General features: G+C 39.7%; 1 protein-coding gene across 3 annotated transcripts; it reads right to left on the bottom strand.

Moving 5' to 3' along the window:
• Nucleotides 1-2,491: 2,491 nt before the first annotated feature.
• On the bottom strand, nucleotides 2,492-24,046 carry LOC121376544. Of its 3 annotated transcripts, XM_041504453.1 has the most exons (6): nucleotides 20,559-24,046; nucleotides 17,568-17,709; nucleotides 14,801-14,927; nucleotides 13,802-13,941; nucleotides 11,730-11,847; nucleotides 2,492-2,909 (listed from the first exon to the last, which is right to left on the bottom strand). In XM_041504453.1, the coding sequence occupies exons 2-6, from the start codon at nucleotides 17,614-17,616 to the stop codon at nucleotides 2,900-2,902; spliced, it is 444 nt and encodes a 147-aa protein (XP_041360387.1). In that variant the 5' UTR covers nucleotides 17,617-17,709; nucleotides 20,559-24,046; the 3' UTR covers nucleotides 2,492-2,899. The 3 variants fall into 3 exon arrangements, with proteins under 3 accessions (XP_041360387.1, XP_041360388.1, XP_041360386.1); XM_041504454.1 differs by lacking the exon at nucleotides 20,559-24,046 and having other exon boundaries at nucleotides 17,568-17,909; XM_041504452.1 differs by lacking the exons at nucleotides 17,568-17,709; nucleotides 20,559-24,046 and adding an exon at nucleotides 15,850-16,389.
• Nucleotides 24,047-24,080: the final 34 nt, after the last annotated feature.

Below are 24,080 nucleotides of genomic sequence, written 5' to 3'. Positions count from 1 at the left end.
CTTTGTGTATAATGTATATATGATGTCCAGCATCAAGTAAGAAATTCTAATACAAGTAGTAAATACACCAATACATAAAGGTAAGATATATAACAAACAGTATCACAGTTTTGAATATCCTGGATGGAATTTAATAAGCCACTTGGCATATATAATGTTCATTCATATATTAATGGAAACAAATAAGGGATCACTAACAGGAGAGAGTGACTGCAACCAAAACCGTCATCCATAGTGACAGGAAGTTAACCGTGTTACTGACATTAAGTCTAACATTACTGAGTCTAACATTACTGACATCCAGTCTCTCAGTACATCTGTGTACGTTATACAGACATTAAGATGCTAATAGTGACTCACATTTCGTCTATAATCCCCAGTCTTCTTTTACTTCTTTCTCTCAATATACATTTCACATTGTACCTGTCACTTCTTTCTCTCAATATACATTTCACATTGTACCTGTCACATAGCTCAGCTAATTGATGTCACAACCTTAGTATTTCTTGTACAGGTGCCAATATCATGAAATATATGAACGCTTCTTTCTTGACACGAAAATAAACAAATTATCTTCAAAGAATCCTGTGTAATGTTTACATCAGTCGGTCTAATATTAGGTTTTTAAAAAATGCGTATGTAGTTTACTAAAGTAAGACAGAAATGCATTTACAAATAATGATTAATACCCAAGGTCAGTAAGAATATAAGCGGTGGTTATGAGAAGCCAACATAACGTTCAAAATGATAGTCAAGTAATTAATCTGCAAAGGAATGTACTCAATGATATCTAACGTTTTAATAGGCACTAACTTAAATAGCATGTAGCCTTCCAGGCTATTTTAAGTATTAATTAAATGTGTACCACCCACCCCCTAAACAGTCTTGTCAGCATTGTACAATGACACTCCAGCAAGTAAAACAAATGATCAACCGTGAGTCTGACAAACACAAATGATCAAGGCCATACACAGAGTGTTTTGGGGGTTGAAACCTCCCTGCTCTAAGCACATTTTACTGTTTTAATGTATTTTCCGAAGCAATCTGACCTGATCCCTCCATTAAAAACTTCACACACCAGTCTAACCCCCCCCCCCCACACACACACACACTACACAATGTCCTGTCAAGCACCTGTAAACATACTGAACACTATTTTCAATATGGTAAACATCAAAACAAATGTCTCCAAGTTCCAAGATTAAAACATTAAAACAAACAATGAAAGGCACAGTATGTACAAAAAGAAACCGTTAAAAACAGTGAAAGGCACATTTTAAGTACATAAGCAGGGATCACCATGTACAGTTGCTAATTTTAATACAAAATGGTTACAATATTTAGTCTTTGGCAATAAAATATTCCTAAACTTAAAGGAAGGGACAATTAAGGCATTTGGCCTGGTATGCATATTCAACGATATATAATGCACATTATTGCTTAATATCAACAAGTATAATCGTATAGTTAATTAATAAAACGGTTAAATGTGACGGCTATTATATACAACGGCCGCAGCCATTTTGTACCATCTCTGTGAGTACGCCCTCTGGCGAGCTGTTGGTTACATAATACTCAACGCGTAACGTCAGGAATGAGCCTTAGAACTAGAGAAACACAATCTAACTGGTTTTTGCGGGATGATAAATAGTCATACATTGCAATGTTATGTAATAATACACATCCCAGTAAGCCAGCAATAAATATATCCAGCACTATATATATTATTTTTCAATACAAAATAAAATACCATTATCAAAGTGGCTACACAACAAGTCGAAATAATTAACAATGTTTTGTCCATGCATTAACCTACATACTGAAAGAATACATGAAGTGTTTTCTTAGTTAATTGGTCTATGCTGTAAGTTGCTTCTACCTGTGATTCCTGATTGGCAGGTGTGTATTTGATTGTTTACCAGACAAGCCAATTAATTGACGCGGTCTAGACACAAAAATACATACCTGTATTGTAGAATATTACCTGTCGCCCCTAAAATGGTAATGGACATGGTTTATTACTGTAAATAGTTCAGTAAAACTATTGATTAAGTAGACTTTTCCATCTAAAACCACAGAACTGACCAATTACATAGTCCCAAAGAAAAGAAAATTATCACTTGGGTATCGTGGGTTGTCCTTTTTGCTCCAACGTAGCATATCAATAGGCCTAATAGTGTACATTTTTCCTTTGGATTATTTAACAGAGAAAAATACTATAACCCCATTTTGTTCCGTTAAAGCATCTTGAAATATATTTAGTTAAATAGTTTATTATATTATTACGTCATTTATGCTGTTTTACAAGTCAGGTTGATCAAAGAGAAGCGCCTTGTTGAAAATTACTGCTTTTGTTTACACTGTACATACAGGAGATGGTCAGGAGCTGACGTCACTTCGCCTCAAGCTATCCCACCGGACGTCACAAAAACGAAACAAAATGGCTGCCCCCAGTTAGCAGGAATAATCATGGTTTTTTATTAACTCTAAAATTACATGTTTTTCATTTGTTAAAGTGTCAGTATGTGTTGGTGGTCCGGGTATGCATCTTTCCAACACATAAGGCTCTTGTTTGAGTTGACCCTACCTTTAATCACATTTTAATCATTTTCAAGAAAATTCTACATATCAGAAAATGAGCTGAACCAAACAATTTTCCAGTGTCAGCCCAGCATAAGAGAACATTAAAAACAAAGAAAGGAAGGCACATTTTAGGTGTATAAAAACCCCATTAAAAACAAGTAATGAAAGGTAGAGAGTAAATATATAAAGCAGGTTTGATTTCATTACATTTCGTTTGTAAATGCTAACAAGTTGTTGAAATGACTTCTCATGTAACCATGACGATGCGCAGACAGTCATGATTCTGAAACGCTGACCACTTGTCGCATATAGCTGATCAACAAAATCTGAAACAAATTAATAAAGTTTACTTAAAGTAATTACAGTTCACACAATGAATTACAGTAGATGATTATAAAATATTGCCAGTAAGTATTTATGTGATAGATATAAACACTTTAAAACAGCCATATGCATTAGGTAAACACTGTAAACATGTTAAATGACTGTGTATTTGAGTAACATGTTACATATAAACTAAATCCAATGAAATGGAGCTCATCTCTGCCTCGTGGTACCCTCGTATAAGTAAACCAACAGTCTGACAAACAGTTATATTTATAGAGAGGCTAGCACTATGTAACATGTTCCATCCATGATCACATAACAGGTGTTAACAGGGCTCAATGAAGAAATTTTACTTCACTTGCTGCTGGTTAGTAAATGACATATATTCACTATCCAAATGTCTTTGTCCACTCGCCAGAGTTTTACATAATATAAAATAAATATAGGGCAATGCCCTCAGTTTTCGAGCACTTAAAAGAAATAGATCCAAGTTTTGTTTGTGCATTATAACACCGTGATTAGTGCCGCAATAAACAGTATGCAATAATTGACCAGACGACCCAGTATTCAACCACTTCCTAATTCACCAACATAAAACTCAAATTTTAAGTTAGGAACATTCACCACACCCTTCAACATTCTCCCCCATGGCATCCGGCAACAGTCAGCCTCCACACCCTTCAACATTCTCCCCCATGGCGTCCGGCAACAGTCGGCCTCCACACTCTTCAACATTCTCCCCCATGGCGTCCGGCAACAGTCGGCCTCCACACCCTTCAACATTCTCCCCCATGGCGTCCGGCAACAGTCGGCTTCCACACCCTTCAACATTCTCCCCCATGGCGTCCGGCAACAGTCGGCTTCCACACCCTTCAACATTCTCCCCCATGGCGTCCGGCAACAGTCGGCTTCCACACCCTTCAACATTCTCCCCCATGGCGTCCGGCAACAGTCGGCTTCCACACCCTTCAACATTCTCCCCCATGGCGTCCGGCAACAGTCGGCTTCCACACCCTTCAACATTCTCCCCCATGGCGTCCGGCAACAGTCGGCCTCCACACCCTTCAACATTCTCCCCCATGGCGTCTGGCAACAGTCGGCCTCCACACCCTTCAACATTCTCCCCCATGGCGTCTGGCAACAGTCAGCCTCCACACCCTTCAACATTCTCCCCCATGGCGTCCGGCAACAGTCAGCCTCCACACCCTTCAACATTCTCCCCCATGGCGTCCGGCAACAGTCAGCCTCCACACCCTTCAACATTCTCCCCCATGGCGTCTGGCAACAGTCGGCCTCCACACCCTTCAACATTCTCCCCCATGGCGTCTGGCAACAGTCAGCCTCCACACCCTTCAACATTCTCCCCCATGGCGTCCGGCAACAGTCAGCCTCCACACCCTTCAACATTCTCCCCCATGGCGTCCGGCAACAGTCAGCCTCCACACCCTTCAACATTCTCCCCCATGGCGTCCGGCAACAGTCAGCCTCCACACCCTTCAACATTCTCCCCCATGGCATCCGGCAACAGTCAGCCTCCACACCCTTCAACATTCTCCCCCATGGCGTCTGGCAACAGTCAGCCATCCACACCCTTCAACATTCTCCCCCATGGCGTCTGGCAACAGTCAGCCTCCACAACCTTCAACATTCTCCCCCATGGCGTCCGGCAACAGTCAGCCTCCACAACCTTCAACATTCTCCCCCATGGGGTCTGGCAACAGTCAGCCTCCACACCCTTCTACATTCTCCCCCATGGCGTCTGGCAACATTCAGCTTCCACACCCTTTCAGAATTCTCCTTACAACTATTATTTGACAGGTTCAATGGATAGGAAAGAAATATTTTTTTTTAATAACTGAGCTCGTTTTAAATTATGGACAGCTATATGGTGTCTAAAAAATATCTAGGTCATTTTATCACTTGGCTGGGAGAGACAGAGAAATCGTTGTGCCGTCATATAGGCTCCTCCTGATGAATATGCAGTTATTAATCTTTTATATGCACTTTCACAGATATGTTGTTTCCCCTTGAAATTTGACAAGACATGGCAGACTGAACTCTTTTGGGGCATTTTCACCTTTTCAGAGTATTTTTCTTTTTAATTAAAGACAAAAAATTAATTGAAATAAAAATAAGTGTGATTAATGTGCTTACTTTAATAAATGAATGGCAAAATATATAACAGAGATATTTTATTAATTAACAATACATTTACTGGGTGTTTTATGAAGGCCATTTTAGAACTAATTATTGAACAAGGCTTGTTTAATCTCAGAGCAGCATGGCTTTCATTAAGGCAAGATGTCGCTAGACTATTGAGGCATGGTGCCGCACCATGCTAAAGCAAGCCAGGGAAAACACTGGATATCTTTTATATACATGTACCAGTCACCAGGAACTGGTTGGGATAGACAAAACAAGTTAAAACCCAGTCCTTCAAGTGCAATAGATCTTATGATACACTGCATCTCAGTCAAAACCTCTACCACTGAGTTACACCCCACCCGAAACAGGTTCAGAGATACAGGTCCTTACAGACACAGCTCAAAACAGATACAGGTCCTTACAGATACAGCTAACAGATACAGGTCCTTACAGATACAGGTCCTAACAGATACAGGTCCTTACAGATACAGGTCCTTACAGATACAGGTCCTTACAGATACAACTCCTAACAGATACAGGTCCTTACAGATACAGGTCCTAACAGATACAGGTCCTTACAGATACAGGTCCTTACAGATACAGCTAACAGATACAGGTCCTTACAGATACAGCTAACAGATACAGGTCCTTACAGATACAACTCCTAACAGATACAGGTCCTTACAGATACAGGTCCTAACAGATACAGCTAACAGATACAGGTCCTTACAGATACAGGTCCTAACAGATACAGGTCCTTACAGATACAGCTAACAGATATAGGTCCTTACAGATACAGGTCCTAACAGATACAGGTCCTTACAGATACAACTAACAGATACAGGTCCTTACAGATACAGGTCCTTACAGATACAGGTCCTTACAGATACAGGTCCTTACAGATACAACTCCTAACAGATACAGGTCCTTACAGATACAGGTCCTAACAGATACAGCTAACAGATACAGGTCCTTACACATACAGGTCCTAACAGATACAGGTCCTTACAGATACAGGTCCTTACAGATACAACTCCTAACAGATACAGGTCCTTACAGATACAGGTCCTAACAGATACAGCTAACAGATACAGGTCCTTACAGATACAGCTCCTAACAGATACAGGTCCTTACAGATACAGGTCCTTACAGATACAGGTCCTAACAGATACAGGTCCTAACAGATACAGGTCCTTACAGATACAGGTCCTAACAGATACAACTCCTTACAGATACAACTCCTTACAGATACAGGTCCTAACAGATACAGCTCCTTACAGATACAGGTCCTAACAGATACAGGTCCTAACAGATACAGGTCCTTACAGATACAGGTCCTAACAGATACAACTCCTTACAGATACAGGTCCTAACAGATACAGGTCCTAACAGATACAGGTCCTTACAGATACAGGTCCTAACAGATACAACTCCTTACAGATACAGGTCCTAACAGATACAGGTCCTAACAGATACAGGTCCTAACAGATACAACTCCTTACAGATACAGGTCCTAACAGATACAGGTCCTAACAGATACAGGTCCTTACAGATACAACTCCTTACAGATACAGGTCCTAACAGATACAGGTCCTAACAGATACAGGTCCTTACAGATACAGGTCCTTACAGATACAGGTCCTAACAGATACAACTCCTTACAGATACAACTCCTTACAGATACAGGTCCTAACAGATACAGCTCCTTACAGATACAGGTCCTAACAGATACAGGTCCTAACAGATACAGCTCCTTACAGATACAGGTCCTAACAGATACAGGTCCTTACAGATACAGGTCCTAACAGATACAGGTCCTTACAGATACAGGTCCTTACAGATACAGGTCCTAACAGATACAGGTCCTAACAGATACAGGTCCTAACAGATACAGGTCCTTACAGATACAGGTCCTTACAGATACAGGTCCTAACAGATACAGGTCCTAACAGATACAGGTCCTTACAGATACAGGTCCTAACAGATACAGGTCCTTACAGATACAACTAACAGATACAGGTCCTTACAGATACAGGTCCTTACAGATACAGGTCCTTACAGATACAGGTCCTAACAGATACAGGTCCTTACAGATACAGGTCCTAACAGATACAGCTCCTTACAGATACAGGTCCTAACAGATACAGGTCCTAACAGATACAGCTCCTTACAGATACAGGTCCTAACAGATACAGGTCCTTACAGATACAGCTCCTAACAGATACAGGTCCTTACAGATATAGGTCCTTACAGATACAGGTCCTAACAGATACAGGTCCTTACAGATACAGGTCCTTACAGATACAGGTCCTAACAGATACAGGTCCTAACAGATACAGGTCCTAACAGATACAACTCCTTACAGATACAACTCCTTACAGATACAGGTCCTAACAGATACAGCTCCTTACAGATACAGCTCCTTACAGATACAGGTCCTAACAGATACAGGTCCTAACAGATACAGGTCCTTACAGATACAACTCCTTACAGATACAGGTCCTAACAGATACAGGTCCTAACAGATACAGGTCCTAACAGATACAGGTCCTAACAGATACAACTCCTTACAGATACAGGTCCTAACAGATACAGGTCCTAACAGATACAGGTCCTAACAGATACAGGTCCTAACAGATACAGGTCCTAACAGATACAACTCCTTACAGATACAGGTCCTAACAGATACAGGTCCTAACAGATACAGGTCCTTACAGATACAGGTCCTAACAGATACAGGTCCTAACAGATACAGGTCCTTACAGATACAGGTCCTTACAGATACAGGTCCTTACAGATACAGGTCCTAACAGATACAACTCCTTACAGATACAACTCCTTACAGATACAGGTCCTAACAGATACAGCTCCTTACAGATACAGGTCCTAACAGATACAGGTCCTAACAGATACAGCTCCTTACAGATACAGGTCCTAACAGATACAGGTCCTTACAGATACAGGTCCTAACAGATACAGGTCCTTACAGATACAGGTCCTAACAGATACAGGTCCTAACAGATACAGGTCCTTACAGATACAGGTCCTTACAGATACAGGTCCTAACAGATACAGGTCCTTACAGATACAGGTCCTAACAGATACAGGTCCTTACAGATACAGGTCCTTACAGATACAGGTCCTAACAGATACAGGTCCTTACAGATACAGGTCCTTACAGATACAGGTCCTAACAGATACAGGTCCTTACAGATACAGGTCCTAACAGATACAGCTCCTTACAGATACAGCTCCTTACAGATACAGGTCCTAACAGATACAGGTCCTAACAGATACAGCTCCTTACAGATACAGGTCCTAACAGATACAGGTCCTAACAGATACAGGTCCTTACAGATACAGGTCCTTACAGATACAGGTCCTAACAGATACAGGTCCTAACAGATACAGGTCCTTACAGATACAGGTCCTAACAGATACAGGTCCTTACAGATACAACTAACAGATACAGGTCCTTACAGATACAGGTCCTAACAGATACAGGTCCTTACAGATACAGGTCCTAACAGATACAGGTCCTTACAGATACAGGTCCTAACAGATACAGGTCCTTACAGATACAGGTCCTTACAGATACAGGTCCTTACAGATACAGCTCCTAACAGATACAGGTCCTTACAGATACAGGTCCTTACAGATACAGCTCCTAACAGATACAGGTCCTTACAGATACAGGTCCTAACAGATACAGGTCCTTACAGATACAACTCCTAACAGATACAGGTCCTTACAGATACAACTCCTAACAGATACAGGTCCTAACAGATACAGGTCCTTACAGATACAGGTCCTAACAGATACAGCTTCTAACAGATACAGGTCCTAACAGATACAGGTCCTTACAGATACAGCTAACAGATACAGGTCCTTACAGATACAGGTCCTAACAGATACAGCTTCTAACAGATACAGGTCCTTACAGATACAGGTCCTAACAGATACAGCTCCTAACAGATACAGGTCCTTACAGATACAGGTCCTAACAGATACAGGTCCTTACAGATACAGGTCCTTACAGATACAGGTCCTAACAGATACAGCTTCTAACAGATACAGGTCCTAACAGATACAGGTCCTAACAGATACAGGTCCTAACAGATACAGGTCCTTACAGATACAGGTCCTAACAGATACAGGTCCTAACAGATACAGCTCCTAACAGATACAGGTCCTTACAGATACAACTCCTAACAGATACAGGTCCTTACAGATACAACTCCTAACAGATACAGGTCCTTACAGATACAACTCCTAACAGATACAGGTCCTTACAGATACAACTCCTAACAGATACAGGTCCTTACAGATACAACTCCTAACACATACAACTCCTAACAGATACAGGTCCTTACAGATACAGCTCCTAACAGATACAGGTCCTAACAGATACAACTCCTAACAGATACAGGTCCTTACAGATACAACTCCTAACAGATACAGGTCCTTACAGATACAACTCCTAACAGATACAACTCCTAACAGATACAGGTCCTTACAGATACAACTCCTAACAGATACTCCTAACAGATACAGGTCCTTACAGATACAACTCCTAACAGATACAGGTCCTTACAGATACAGGTCCTTACAGATACAACTCCTTACAGATACAGGTCCTTACAGATACAACTCCTTACAGATACAGGTCCTTACAGATACAGGTCCTAACAGATACAGGTCCTTACAGATACAGGTCCTTACAGATACAACTCCTTACAGATACAACTCCTAACAGATACAGGTCCTAACAGATACAGGTCCTTACAGATACAGGTCCTAACAGATACAGGTCCTAACAGATACAGATACAGCTCCTAACAGATACAGCTCCTAACAGATACAGGTCCTAACAGATACAGGTCCTTACAGATACAGGTCGTTACAGATACAACTCCTAACAGATACAGGTCCTAACAGATACAGGTCCTAACAGATACAGGTCCTTACAGATACAGGTCCTAACAGATACAACTAACAGATACAGGTCCTTACAGATACAGGTCCTTACAGATACAGGTCCTAACAGATACAACTAACAGATACAGGTCCTTACAGATACAGGTCCTAACAGATACAGGTCCTTACAGATACAGGTCCTAACAGATACAGCTCCTTACAGATACAGGTCCTTACAGATACAGGTCCTAACAGATACAGGTCCTTACAGATACAGGTCCTAACAGATACAGCTCCTTACAGATACAGGTCCTTACAGATACAGGTCCTAACAGATACAGGTCCTTACAGATACAGGTCCTAACAGATACAACTCCTAACAGATACAGGTCCTTACAGATACAACTCCTAACAGATACAGGTCCTTACAGATACAGGTCCTAACAGATACAGGTCCTTACAGATACAGGTCCTTACAGATACAGCTCCTAACAGATACAGGTCCTTACAGATACAGGTCCTTACAGATACAGGTCCTTACAGATACAACTCCTAACAGATACAGGTCCTTACAGATACAGGTCCTAACAGATACAGGTCCTTACAGATACAGGTCCTAACAGATACAGGTCCTTACAGATACAGGTCCTTACAGATACAACTCCTAACAGATACAGGTCCTTACAGATACAACTCCTAACAGATACAGGTCCATACAGATACAGGTCCTTACAGATACAGGTCCTAACAGATACAACTCCTAACAGATACAGGTCCTTACAGATACAGGTCCTTACAGATACAACTCCTAACAGATACAGGTCCTAACAGATACAACTCCTAACAGATACAGGTCCTAACAGATACAGGTCCTTACAGATACAGCTCCTAACAGATACAGGTCCTTACAGATACAGGTCCTAACAGATACAGGTCCTTACAGATACAGGTCCTAACAGATACAGGTCCTTACAGATACAGGTCCTAACAGATACAGGTCCTAACAGATACAGGTCCTAACAGATACAGGTCCTTACAGATACAGGTCCTAACAGATATAGGTCCTTACAGATACAGGTCCTAACAGATACAGGTCCTTACAGATACAGGTCCTTATAGATACAGGTCCTAACAGATACAGCTCCTAACCGATACAGCTCCTAACCGATACAGCTCCTAACAGATACAGGTCCTTACAGATACAGGTCCTTACAGATACAGCTCCTAACCGATACAGGTCCTAACAGATACAGCTCCTAAAAGATACAGGTCCTTACAGATATAGGTGCTTACAGATACAGGTCCTAACAGATACAGGTCCTTACAGATACAACTCCTAACAGATACAGGTCCTAACAGATACAGGTCCTTACAGATACAGGTCCTAACATATACAGGTCCTTACAGATACAGCTTCTAACAGATACAACTCCTAACAGATACAGGTCCTTACAGATACAACTCCTAACAGATACAGGTCCTAACAGATACAGGTCCTTACAGATACAGGTCCTTACAGATACAGGTCCTAACAGATACAGGTCCTAACAGATACAGGTCCTAACCGATACAGGTCCTTACAGATACAGGTCCTAACAGATACAGGTCCTAACAGATACAGGTCCTAACAGATACAGGTCCTTACAGATACAGCTTCTAACAGATACAGGTCCTAACATATACAGGTCCTTACAGATACAGCTTCTAACAGATACAGCTCCTAACAGATATAGGTCCTTATAGATACAGCTCCTTACCCACACGTCTTCTTACAGTACTCCTTGGTGAAGTTGTAGTACTTGCCGACTGGTAGACAGGGATCGGGCACCGAATTCCAGAACCAGCAGGAAACAGCACTTCCTTTGTCGTAGCAGTCTGTAAACAGCATTATTACACACCTATTCAATCTTACTATAGTGATAAAAGACATTTTCAAACTGTGTGATAAATCGATCTTGTATCACATATATGTGTGATCTGGACCAGAACTTGTAAATGGGGAATTCCCTTTTTATATTTACTGGAGTTAGTGCCTTTTTATTACTGACATCATTTGATTTACAAATTATCACATCGTATTTGAAACATTACACAAGATTGCTGCAGGGTATGATTCTTAATGTTAAGTAAATCCATGAAAGGAGGACTGATTAATAGATTTAAGAAAGTATTTTAGTTATGACGTTAAATTAAAAAACGTTTTTGTGAAAAATAAAAGAAGGCATGTAATAAATACAGAACTTCACATATGTTGTTTTCGCTTCCTATTTATTACACTATTTTGTGCAAGAACATACCATAAGACCGCTACAATATTCTTGCAATAAATAGGAAAGAAAAACAATGTATATGAACTTCTGTATATTTAGTACATTCTGTCAACATTTTTCAAACTACTGCTAGCAGTATCATTCTACAAGTTCCAATCTGAACAATAATGGACAGATGATATTACTATATACTTTGTCAGATAATAATTTGTATTCTTTTACAAGGGAAATGATTACAAAATGGGTCTGAATGTATAGGACTGGAATGTAGAGGTGGATAACGAAAGAAGTTGAAAGATAGGAGCTGCCAGATACGGAAGAATGGAGAGCAAGGAAAGGGGACAGGGGATATTTAAAAAAAAGGATTTCTATCTAATTTGAACAGAAATCAAGAGAAACAACTTAAAGTGTGCTTTGTGTAATGACACTACTAGAGCACATTGATTTAGTAATCATCATCTATTGGACGTCAAACATTTGGTAATTTTGACACATAATCTTAGAGAAGAAACCCACTACATTTTCCTATTAGTAGCAATAGAGCACATTGATTTAGTAATCATCATCTATTGGACGTCAAACATTTGGTAATTTTGACACATAATCTTAGAGAAGAAACCCACTACATTTTCCTATTAGTAGCAAGGGATCTATTATATGTACCATTCCCACAGTCAGGATGGTACATACCATGGCCTTTGATATACCAGTCATGGTGCACTGGCTGGAATGCGAAATAGCTCAATGAGCCTACTAGTGGGGATCGATCCTAAACATCAAGTGAGTGCTTTCCAGTGGGCTACGTTTCACCCCCAGTTATGACAAACACATGGGAATGTTTTGTGTTACAGACAGGACAAACACATGGGAATGTTTTGTGTTACAGACAAGACAATCACATGGGAATATTTTGTGTTACAGACAGGACAAACACATGGGAATGTTTTGTGTTACAGACAAGACAAACACATGGGAATGTTTGTGTTACAGACAGGACAAACACATGGGAATGTTTTGTGTCACAGACAGGATAAACACATGGGAATGTTTTGTGTCACAGACAGGATAAACACTTGGGAATGTTTTGTGTCACAGACAGGATAAACACTTGGGAATGTTTTGTGTCACAGACAGGATAAACACATGGGAATGTTTTGTATTACAGACAGGACAAACACATGGCAATGTTTTGTGTCACAGACAGGATAAACACATGGGAATGTTTTGTATTACAGACAGGACAAACACATGGGAATGTTTTGTGTCACAGACAGGATAAACACATGGGAATGTTTTGTATTACAGACAGGACAAACACATGAGAATGTTTTGTGTTACAGACAGGATAAACACATGGGAATGTTTTGTGTCACAGACAGGATAAACACATGGGAATGTTTTGTGTACAGGACAAACACATGGGAATGTTTTGTGTTACAGACAGGACAAACACATGGGAATGTTTTGTGTTACAGACAAGACAAACACATGGGAATGTTTGTATTACAGACAGGACAAACACATGGGAATGTTTTGTGTCACAGACAGGACACACTTACAGCTGGGTGGCTGAGTGGTGAGTGGGGTGGAGGAGTCGCACTGCAGAACCTCACAGCATGCTGGGAAGGCAACATTCAAGTTGGACACCTTTTGGCAATTGTCCGGGTCTGGATTCTCCCAAGAATAAATCTGTCTGCACCTGACAAAACACACAACAAAAATATTATTCTAAAAATACTGGGATGTTCATGACAACAAGTTATATAAGCTTATGTACATTTTCGAGTCCCGTCGATATTTGCATAATTATAAAGTCTTCTTGTTTTGTATAATTATCATCTGTACAGTAGTTTCTATCAGTAAACTAAACTCAGCCACCTCATCTCCCTCAAGTATTTCAGTGCTGGAGATTGCAACATTTCCACCCTAGCCATGTTAACACATCACTTCTAGGCTAGTACAAGCATACATCCCATCTCAATTACCTCACCCTTTCTATATTTCAGTGTTAGAAGAAGCATACACCCCTACCATCTCATCCCTGGTATTTCACAACTGGGGACAGCTCACAAGTATCATCTCTTCTCCAACCAAAGGGTTCAAACTTAACAATGGCAATTGTTGTAATTGAGATATAAATTGCTGTTGGTAAAGAGCATCACCAATGGCACTTTTGTGCTGTCAGTAAAGCTCCTCAACAACGGCAAAATGTATACACCTGATATACATTATCTGGTTCAAAGTTGGTGTACATTATATGACTAAAAATTGCCGTCAGTGGGCTATTTCGTCCATGACAATTATTTAAAACAGTGCTGTGGGAGACAAATTCCTAGGTTCGAGCCCAGCAACCACACACACTTCAGTATTATGGTTCTGGCAGAAATAATCAGCCCCATTCTAGGTATCTTGGTGAAAAAGACAGCATACATCCCCCAGACCAAAGTATTTGAATAGTTCATCACCACCCCAAACACCTTGTCTTACCCTTCACATTATGTCTTCCTCTGAACAAAAACCCTCAATCTGCCCATGAACACTGAGAAAGAGATACAAACCTTTCTTCAATGATCCAAATGCCAACGGACTGAGAAAAATAACAGATATTTTTGTCGCATTGTCCTGCTGCAGACGACCATGAGTCGGAGTGACTTCGATTTACTCCACTGTAGTCAATACAGCCAGCTGTAAAACAGTTAATTTAACAGATCATAATATCGAGAGGGAAACCATGAGTCGGAGTGACTTCGATTTACTCCATTGTAGTCAATACAGCCAGCTGTAAAACAGTTAATTTAACAGATCATAATATCGAGAGGGAAACCATGAGTCGGAGTGACTTCGATTTACTCCATTGTAGTCAATACAGCCAGCTGTAAAACAGTTAATTTAACAGATCATAATATCGAGAGGGAAACCATGAGTCGGAGTGACTTCGATTTACTCCATTGTAGTCAATACAGCCAGCTGTAAAACAGTTAATTTAACAGATCATAACATTGAGAGGGAAACCACGAGTCAGAGTGACTGATTCAGTTTAAACAATATTTATTTTCAATTTGAAAGATCGTCGTCAGAATTCCAATGACATCACTTTATTTTTCCTTACAATAATAAACTATGTACATAACATTTCCATGTTCAGAATGCTGGAAAATACCAATGCAAAATTTCTATTAAAAATTGTTGTTTAAAAATTACAACATTAAACGTACCTGACTGTGTTTGAACAAAACCTTGTAATTGAAAAAATTAAATGTTAAAACAATTACAGTAAGATGTTATATTTATTATGTACAATGGGTGCAACCTTAATCTTAATCTAAAGCAGACCCACCCATCTTCGACCGCCCATTTTCATTGTCCCATTTGGACTATAAACCCACCCCCAGTGTATGATAGTCAACCCATGTTTTGTTTTTTTCACTAGGAATGACAGGATAGACGAGTGAGCAGACTGATTCATGGGTGATTGGCTGTGTAGATGTATTGATGCGCGAAATGAACTTGTTACCTGTGCACAGGTGTTCCACATCAAACGACTGTGCGGAAACAGGTCACGTTCATAATAAATTGAAATAAAGGACTATTAAATGAAGAAACTTACAAACAGTTTTCACTTTTGCTCTTATTTTAACTTCTGTTGTAAATGTAAGAGATACCGCATGGTAAAAAATCGCACAGAGAACCAATATTAACAAAATGATAGACGATCGACCACACGTTAAATAAAAAGTAAATTGACCAGCCGCCATATTGTTTACAAGATGACGTCACTAAACAGGTGCGAACGAATCTCACATTAACGACATTAAATAGCGCATAATTTTTTAATTTATCATTTTATTAAAATGAAAAATGCTTCTTTCTAGTTTAATTGGTAAGACATATTGTTGATAGGGATAGATTAAAAAAAAAAAAAAACACTGAACAAAATCTTCCCTTGCCTAGTTACAAGAAACACAACTCTTGGTAGATTAACAAACTACCATAAAAGATTGAGTATTCCAACGTACTTGCCATTATTTAGGAAGGAAAAAGAAATGTTTTATTGAACGGCGCACTCAACACATTTTATTTACGGTTATATTGCATCGGGCATATGGTTAAAGACCACACAGATATTGAGAGAGGAAACCTGCTGTCGCCACTTCACTGGCTACTCTTTTCGATTAGCAGCAAGGGATCTTTTATATGCACCATCCCATAGACAGGATAGCACATACTACGGCCTTTGATGTACCAGTCGTGGTGCACTGGCTGGAGCGAAAAATATCCCAATGGGCCCACTGACGGGGATCGATCCCAAACCGACCGCGCATCAAGCGTGCGCTTTGCCACTGGGCTACGTCTCGCCCGCCCCATTATTTAGGACTGTTCTGACAACGTATTTATTTTATGTGTAAAATTGTGCCCTTTATGCCATTAGATTCCTTCTTGGAATGGTTCTCATAAACCAGCGAAGAGAGAAAACAGGTACAACTATAACGTAGTTTGGTCACAGCCTCCAATCACCCACACGTTTTATATTTTCTTGTTGCTGTATGCATCATAACACGACTCGCAGGCAATGGGGTTGCCCCCTCTCGCAATATAATATCCTTGCATTGTATTCTTATTACTACACTGTCAACTCCCAGAAAGGGCGACCTTTTTTTTCGGTCTGAGGAAAACCCTATATTTTTCTCTCCCTCATTTTAAATTTTATTTTATATTACTATAGCCTAGTCATAAAGTACCCGTAGAACTACAGGATTCATACAGCACTCCACAAATGCAATAAGGCCCATAGGAACGATATGTGAAGTAGGAGCAATCGCCAAATCTGTATCACCTCTATCTGAACTATCAATGTGTTAGGGACTAATATATTTAGTTTTCACATACCTGCACATTTACACGAAGGAGGGTAGCCCCCCAAAGGCTATAGCTTATTCACCTATCAGTGTTAGGGACTAATATATTTAGTTTTCACATACCTGCAAATTTACACGGAGGGTAGCCTCTCAAAGGCTATAGCTTATCCACCTGTGTTGTGCAGTAGCGGATCCAGGGGTCCGCCCCCACCCCCGTTTGAAAACCGACCATAACCTTTAAAGGGAAACGTGATTATATTAACTGTTCTGTGTAAAAGGAGTGATCGGTAATCACATTTAGACCCCCCCCCCCCCCCCCCTTCAGAAATCCTGCATCCGCGCATGTTGTGGATTAATATATTTAGTTTCCACACCTGTATATTTACACTGACGAAAGTATCCCCCTCAAAGTCTATAGTTTATCCACCTACCAATGTGTTGTGCACTAATATATTTAGTTTTTACTCACCTGCACACTTACACGGAGTCATGTTCTCCCCCTTCTCGCGCGAATCCATCTTGAGAATGTCGCATGTTAGCAACGATATTCCTTCCTTCTAGTGCTGGCATGTCATTTTATATACAGTGCATATGGGAAATACAGACCTGACCTGTATTAAACAATTTTTATTAATAACATTTTATATCTTAGACATAGAGAATAATATACGAGTGCCCAGTAGATACCATTTTTCTCAGAACGAGTTGTTTTAAAATGTATCTAACGAGCGAAAACGAGTTTGATATGTTTTTAAACGAGTTGCGAGATAAATGGTATCTAACGGACACGAATGTATTATTCTATTTCCTACACATCTTTAAAAACCAGGTTTTAAGCAATGTTTAATATCTTTTTCGTCTAAGTTATTTACAGCCGTTGCACTTGTAACTGACTTACGCATCACAGACACATGAATGTCAGGTTAACTATACGTCACAGTCTATTCGAGTTCCACCGTTTAGGTTTTCATTGGTTGGATGGCATTGGTGACCTGGTCATCACCTAAGAGCAGCCAATTACGTCTTGAAATCATTAACACACGCACGTGTTAACAACCATGTGTAACCGAAAATAACGCATGGTGTTCTCACCAACGGGTGTGTAAGGATATTTTTAATGTAGATATATTATTGTTTAGATATATATATCTTTTTTTAATCTCCTATTTTTCTTTTTTAAAGAAGATTAGTGCGAACAGAATCTGAGATACTGAGGACCGAATTTACAAAGGCCGTTTTTCTCTTACACGCGTGTACAATACACGCCCGTTTAAACACCGCTTACACGCGTGTACAATAAACGCCCGTTTAAACACCGCTTACACGCCCGTTTAAACACCGCTTACACGCGTGTACAATACACGCCCGTTTAAACACCGCTTACACGCGTGTACAATACACGCCCGTTTAAACACCGCTTACACGCATGTACAATACACGCCCGTTTAAACACCGCTTACCTGCGTGTACAATACACGCCCGTTTAAACACCGCTTACCTGCGTGTACAATACACGCCCGTTTAAACACCGCTTACACGCCCGTTTAAACACCGCTTACCTGCGTAAACACCGCTTACACGCATGTACAATACACGCCCGTTTAAACACCGCTTACCTGCGTGTACAATACATGCCCGTTTAAACACCGCTTACACGCGTGTACAATACACGCCCGTTTAAACACCGCTTACACACGCACGTTTAAACACCACTTACACGCGTGCGTATAAACGCCCGTTTAAACTAAATTTACAAAAATGTTACACGCCCGTTTATACACAGGCGCACGTTTAACGCATGAGAAGTGAACTCTGCAATATTCTGTGAAATCAACGAAACTCCAACACTAAGATAATCACCGACAAACCCATACATTATGAAAGGGGGTGTCCATAGTAAGTTTCAAAATGTAAAGTAAATGGAATGTCAGGCGTTGAACGTGTATAAGCCTTTCCAATGATGGGCGGGGTGCAAAAACATGCCATTACGATACACCGAAGTATATTCCTATTCTGAAAACAAATTTATGGGATAAAGGGTTGGGGATCCGAACCCCTGGACACGCTGTTGGATCCGCCCTTAAAAATGGTGTTGTTGCACGTTCAAATTGTGTTGTCTATTTTATATGCCTCGTAGTTCTACACATTGAAAATTGCCATGGACAAAAAACGAAATGATAATTTTTCCGAGGATGAAAGAATGACTATAATACTAGCCATCAAAGAACGTTCTGATATAATTGAAGACAAAAGTAACAACGCAGCAATAATGATGGAAAAAAACACAGCATGGGTTAGTGCAGAAATGACAGCGGCATTCCCTAATCGAAAGTCGTGCGGTATAAAGGACTATAAGGAGTTGTGGAGGCGAATGAAAATTAAAGCAAAAAAGATTGCCAGGGATAAGAAAGTAGATCTAGTGAAAACATGGGGTGGAGAACAAGTTTGTGGCGACGTTGACGAAGAAACAATAATATTAAATATTATTAAAAAAGATCTGAAGGTGTTCTTCAACACTTGGGATGATGATAGCGAGCTTCAACCACTGTCAGCTGCAAATGAGACACCAACCCCAACCGGGAAGCAGACCACTCAACTGGAAACCGAGGATATAGAGCCGACTATCCCAAGCGACCAGTCGCAATCCTGTTCTAACTCGAGGTGACTACTAAATGTAATTGGTCAAAATTCAATAACCAACCAACCAATTGCAATATATTCATTTATTATTAACAGGTATTAATTTTAAATATTCCAAAATCATCATCATTAATAACATATATAACATGTATGGAGGTGTAATTATTTCACAACATTATACACATGTATTAAACATTGTCAATACTAAACTAGTAAAATAGAACTGGTTGTTAAAATGGAAATACATCACCAACTCTTAATTATACAGAAATTATAATATATTATGACTACAAATCTTCTTTCAGTGAATCCCACAGTTCTCAAGATCCATTGCCGATAAACCAGTCAAGCGATTCCTTTGATGGCCAAATACCTAGGCACAGTTCCCAATCAGACACTGCAAGCAGAGGGTTCAGGTATGCTTTAATGTGCATATGGGAAGCTAACATAACAATGATCCATCTCTTAATTTTAGAGTGTATTGCCCATTAACATACTTGTTAACAGACTTTCTCTGTGTTTGTTATTTCAGACGTGGCACCAAACGATCTTCGGACAACTCGTAACAGGGCTGGCACAGAGGGACGAACTGGTGTTATGAAGAGGGCGGAGGAAGCCATGTCCTACTTGCAAGCAGAACATGAAGCAGAACATGAAGCAAAAATGAAGCTAATAACCTTACAGCAGGAGGCTGCAAAATGCAAAAAACAAGCATATCGGGCAAAGCAGAAATACTATGACGAAAAATATAGAAAACTATGCATCGATTTATGACATGTAATTTTCTGGATAATAAATTGATCAAGTAACTGAAGCTTACATGAAATTTTGTCTTATGTATCGTTGCCTGAATACATCTCCTCTTCATTGGCTACATGTTGAGGTTGTCCATCTTCATCAGCTGAACCATCGTCTCCAGGCAGCGGATCATTATGCTCCCTGGCAAGGTTATGGAGGCAGACTGTAGCTACCATAATAGCCATGTTGTGCTGTAGCTGAAAAGTTACAAATTTAACATTGCTCTTATTTGATATCGAAGGAATTAATGTAATGGTAACACTCCAGTTCTGATTTTTTAAAATGAAGGGAGTAACCTTCATTAACCCAAAATGTGTAATATTATGTCACTTTACTTTTCATATAAGATACTAAATTGCATACCCCTACCCCCATTTTTAAAAAAGCAGCGCTCATTTGGAATACAGCAATTTAAAGAAATATACTTTTATACATGTATATATTTTATTCGAAAAACATGACCGTGTGTTTTTATTTTCATTTTGATTAATTCGTTGTATTTTAAATGCGTTTGAAAAATCTTTGATAGTAATTCAATTCAATCAATTCAATTTCAATTTTTTTTTTTTTTTTTTTAAAAACAACAAAAAAAAACCCAATTTTTATGTATATCATTTATCGGTCTAGATAATATAATGGTATAATGGGATCTTCCGCCCCAAAACACTTACCATACCAACAATGAACTTTCCATTGATTATGGGTCGTTAACAATAATGTTGACATATAAGTATTCGTATAAAGCATAGAAAAGGGGCGAAGACCTTCATGTATACTGATTTAAATCATCAGTAAACATTTGTGTAATTTATTTTTTGTATTTATAAAAATGAAGCACGCTATGTCTGTTCAAAGCATAAATTAAAGTTACAGTTTGTTTTGTTTAACGACGCTACTAGAGCACATTGATTTATTAATCATCGGCTATTGGTCGTCAAACATTTGTTTATTTTCTCACGCAGTCAGAGGAAACCCGCTACAGTTTTCTGTTAGTAGCAAGGGATCTTTTATATGCACTTTCCCACATTCAGGACAGTACATACCACGATTTTTTGTATACCAGTCTTGGGCACTGGTTGGAATGGGGAAAGGATCGGAGAATTGGGTCCACCGAGCGGGATCGATCCTTCGACCGAAGAATCTCAACCGACTGAGCTAGATTCGGCCCCTAAAGCATAGATTAAGTAATGGTTACTTTAAAAGGTAATTTTATTGTACTCACCGAACATCGAAGTCAATTGCCAAATGCAACACACGGAAAGCGTCGTTTACATATTCCAAATGCCCTTTCGATCACCAACCTTGTCCTACGTTGGGCAACGTTATAACGTCTTTCCGCTTCAGTATGGACATTCCTGATTGGCGTAAGAAGAAATGACGTGCATGTGTATGCTGGATCGCCCACCAGGATCCCCCTAATGGTCCTATCTCTATATTGTTGACGTAGCATGAAATTTTCAAAAATCCGAGAATCGTGGGCTGACCCGTACCATCGACTAACAACGTTAGTGAAAAGCAGGTTGGAATCACAGACAAGCTGACAGTTTAGGCTATACCAACCTTTCCTGTTAATAAATCGTGCAGCATCATCTCCACCAGGGTTGATAATCGGAACATGAGTGCCATCGATAGCTCCAATAATTCCCGGCATTTGCGCTACGTCAAAAAATCCCTGCATAACAGCTGTTCTTGCTTGAACGTTGTAGGGAAAATACACAAAATTATGTTTCACACTACAAATGGCGTCAGTTACACGATGAATTGCCTGACAGCAAGCTGATTGAGAAATGCTAAGTGTATCGCCGACTGCTTTCTGGAATGAACCACATGAATAGAACCGAACTGTGATGGCCAACTGCAATGCTGGTGTCAATGCGCTGCTTCTCCTTGTGAGGTGGGTTATATCCAAACGGATGGCTTCCATTAGATGCACAAAAGTATCTTTACCAAGTCTAAATCTACCGATAAAATCCTCATCCGAGTATTCCTCAAGTGGGTTAAATCGGTCCCTAAATATACGTAACCGTCTTCTTTCTTGCATTTCATCAGCCTCTTGCCGAGCAATTTGAAATAAAGCGACGATGTCCATTACTGTGTGCAACAAACATTTCTGTAGTAACGATTAAACGCACGAAAAACAACCCATTACCCGTGTTTAGCAAATCCCATTGTTATTTGATCAGTCGTTTAAACACACGTCTAGGAATGAAAAACGCGCGTTTAGCATTTTGTTATCAAAATACCGTTTTTCGTTAAACGCACGCGTTTAATAAGTTTACACGCGTGTAAGAGAAAAACAGGCTTCGTAAATTCGGGCCTATGTTTATCAGACACCTTAAGGGAAATTGTGAAGGGGTTCGGTCTAGACTGGCGAGTGAAGTTTCTTGGGGATTGGTTTTAGTTTACAAGTTCTCCTTTGAACCAGCTGGAAGTGACCCTACTTCTTACTATGCGCCCATTCTCAGTTTTGTTACTAACGCCGCGCCACCCACACTCAGCTAATTTAGGCTAGCTACTGCCATGATTTACTATAGAAAATTAAAATACTGTTTTGCACTGCCAATAAAGTAAATGTATTTTCTTATTATAACACAAGAACAAGATAAAACACTGGACTTCAATACTATAATTATTTTAAACAAAAATAATGATATTATAATTATAATAATCATAATTAAAAAAAAGAAGAAAAAAAAGCATTCGGAGTACTCCTGGAGCAAAATATGTCCCCTACCATTCCCTTACTTCCTAAGTTCAAGGGCCATAACTCTGTTAAAAATTGGTAAATTGCCACACAAGTTCGTCTTAACACTTCATGATAAAGATTTATATAAAATTCCCTCTCTATATCTGCGGGCATTGCAAAAAAAAAAGTTTAGAAAACAAATTTACATACTTCGCAAGTTCAAATGCCATAACTCTCGTCAAAAATGGGTAAATCAAAATGGGTAAGTCAAACATGATTTGTAATAGAACACGATAAAGCAATACACAGAATTCCAGCTCTATATAGCTTGAGGTATTGCAAAAGAAGTCTGAAATTTTTTTTTTTGTATCTCCCAAGTTCAATGGCAATAGCTCTGTCAACAAAGAGTACCGTTGAGGTACATGATACGCCAATCACGAGTTTGATGGAAACCCACATCTATATTAATTAATAGGTTTTGGGTATGATTCAAGTCTAAGCATGTGAATTTTTTGTAATGGGGTGGATGAACAATTTGTTTTGGACCAACCACCATCCTAAGTTGTTCTTACATGTGAGGTTTGAAGGTCCTGTATGCATATGTATGCAATATATGGTCCGGACAAGAAAACGTTTACACACAGATGCCCGGACGGACAACACCATGCCATAACACGACCCATCATAGATGGGCGTATAAAAATGGGTAAATTACCACGAAAGTTAAACCTCATCTGTAACCGTACATAATACAGCTATACACAAAATATCAGCTCAAAATCTTATGGCATTGTGAATTTTTTTCTCTCAGAAAAACTATATGTGGGACAGACGGACAGGCAAACTGACAACAGGATG

This window comes from Gigantopelta aegis, chromosome 6, assembly GCF_016097555.1.
Source record: "Gigantopelta aegis isolate Gae_Host chromosome 6, Gae_host_genome, whole genome shotgun sequence".
In the NCBI taxonomy this organism is placed as follows: domain Eukaryota; kingdom Metazoa; phylum Mollusca; class Gastropoda; order Neomphalida; family Peltospiridae; genus Gigantopelta; species Gigantopelta aegis.
Note: the sequence above shows the minus strand (reverse complement) of the source record. Positions and strands in the feature narration are given on the sequence as shown.

Excerpts from the sequence above, each read along its gene's own strand:
- LOC121376544 (XM_041504452.1), bottom strand. The coding sequence starts at position 15,997 with ATGGCGGCTGGTCAATTTACTTTTTATTTAACGTGTGGTCGATCGTCT. Across the intron at positions 13,942-14,800 it reads ATTTGGATCATTGAAGAAAG|GTGCAGACAGATTTATTCTT; the intron begins GTTTGTATCTCT and ends GTGTTTTGTCAG. Across the intron at positions 11,848-13,801 it reads CACCACTCAGCCACCCAGCT|ACTGCTACGACAAAGGAAGT; the intron begins GTAAGTGTGTCC and ends TGCTGTTTACAG.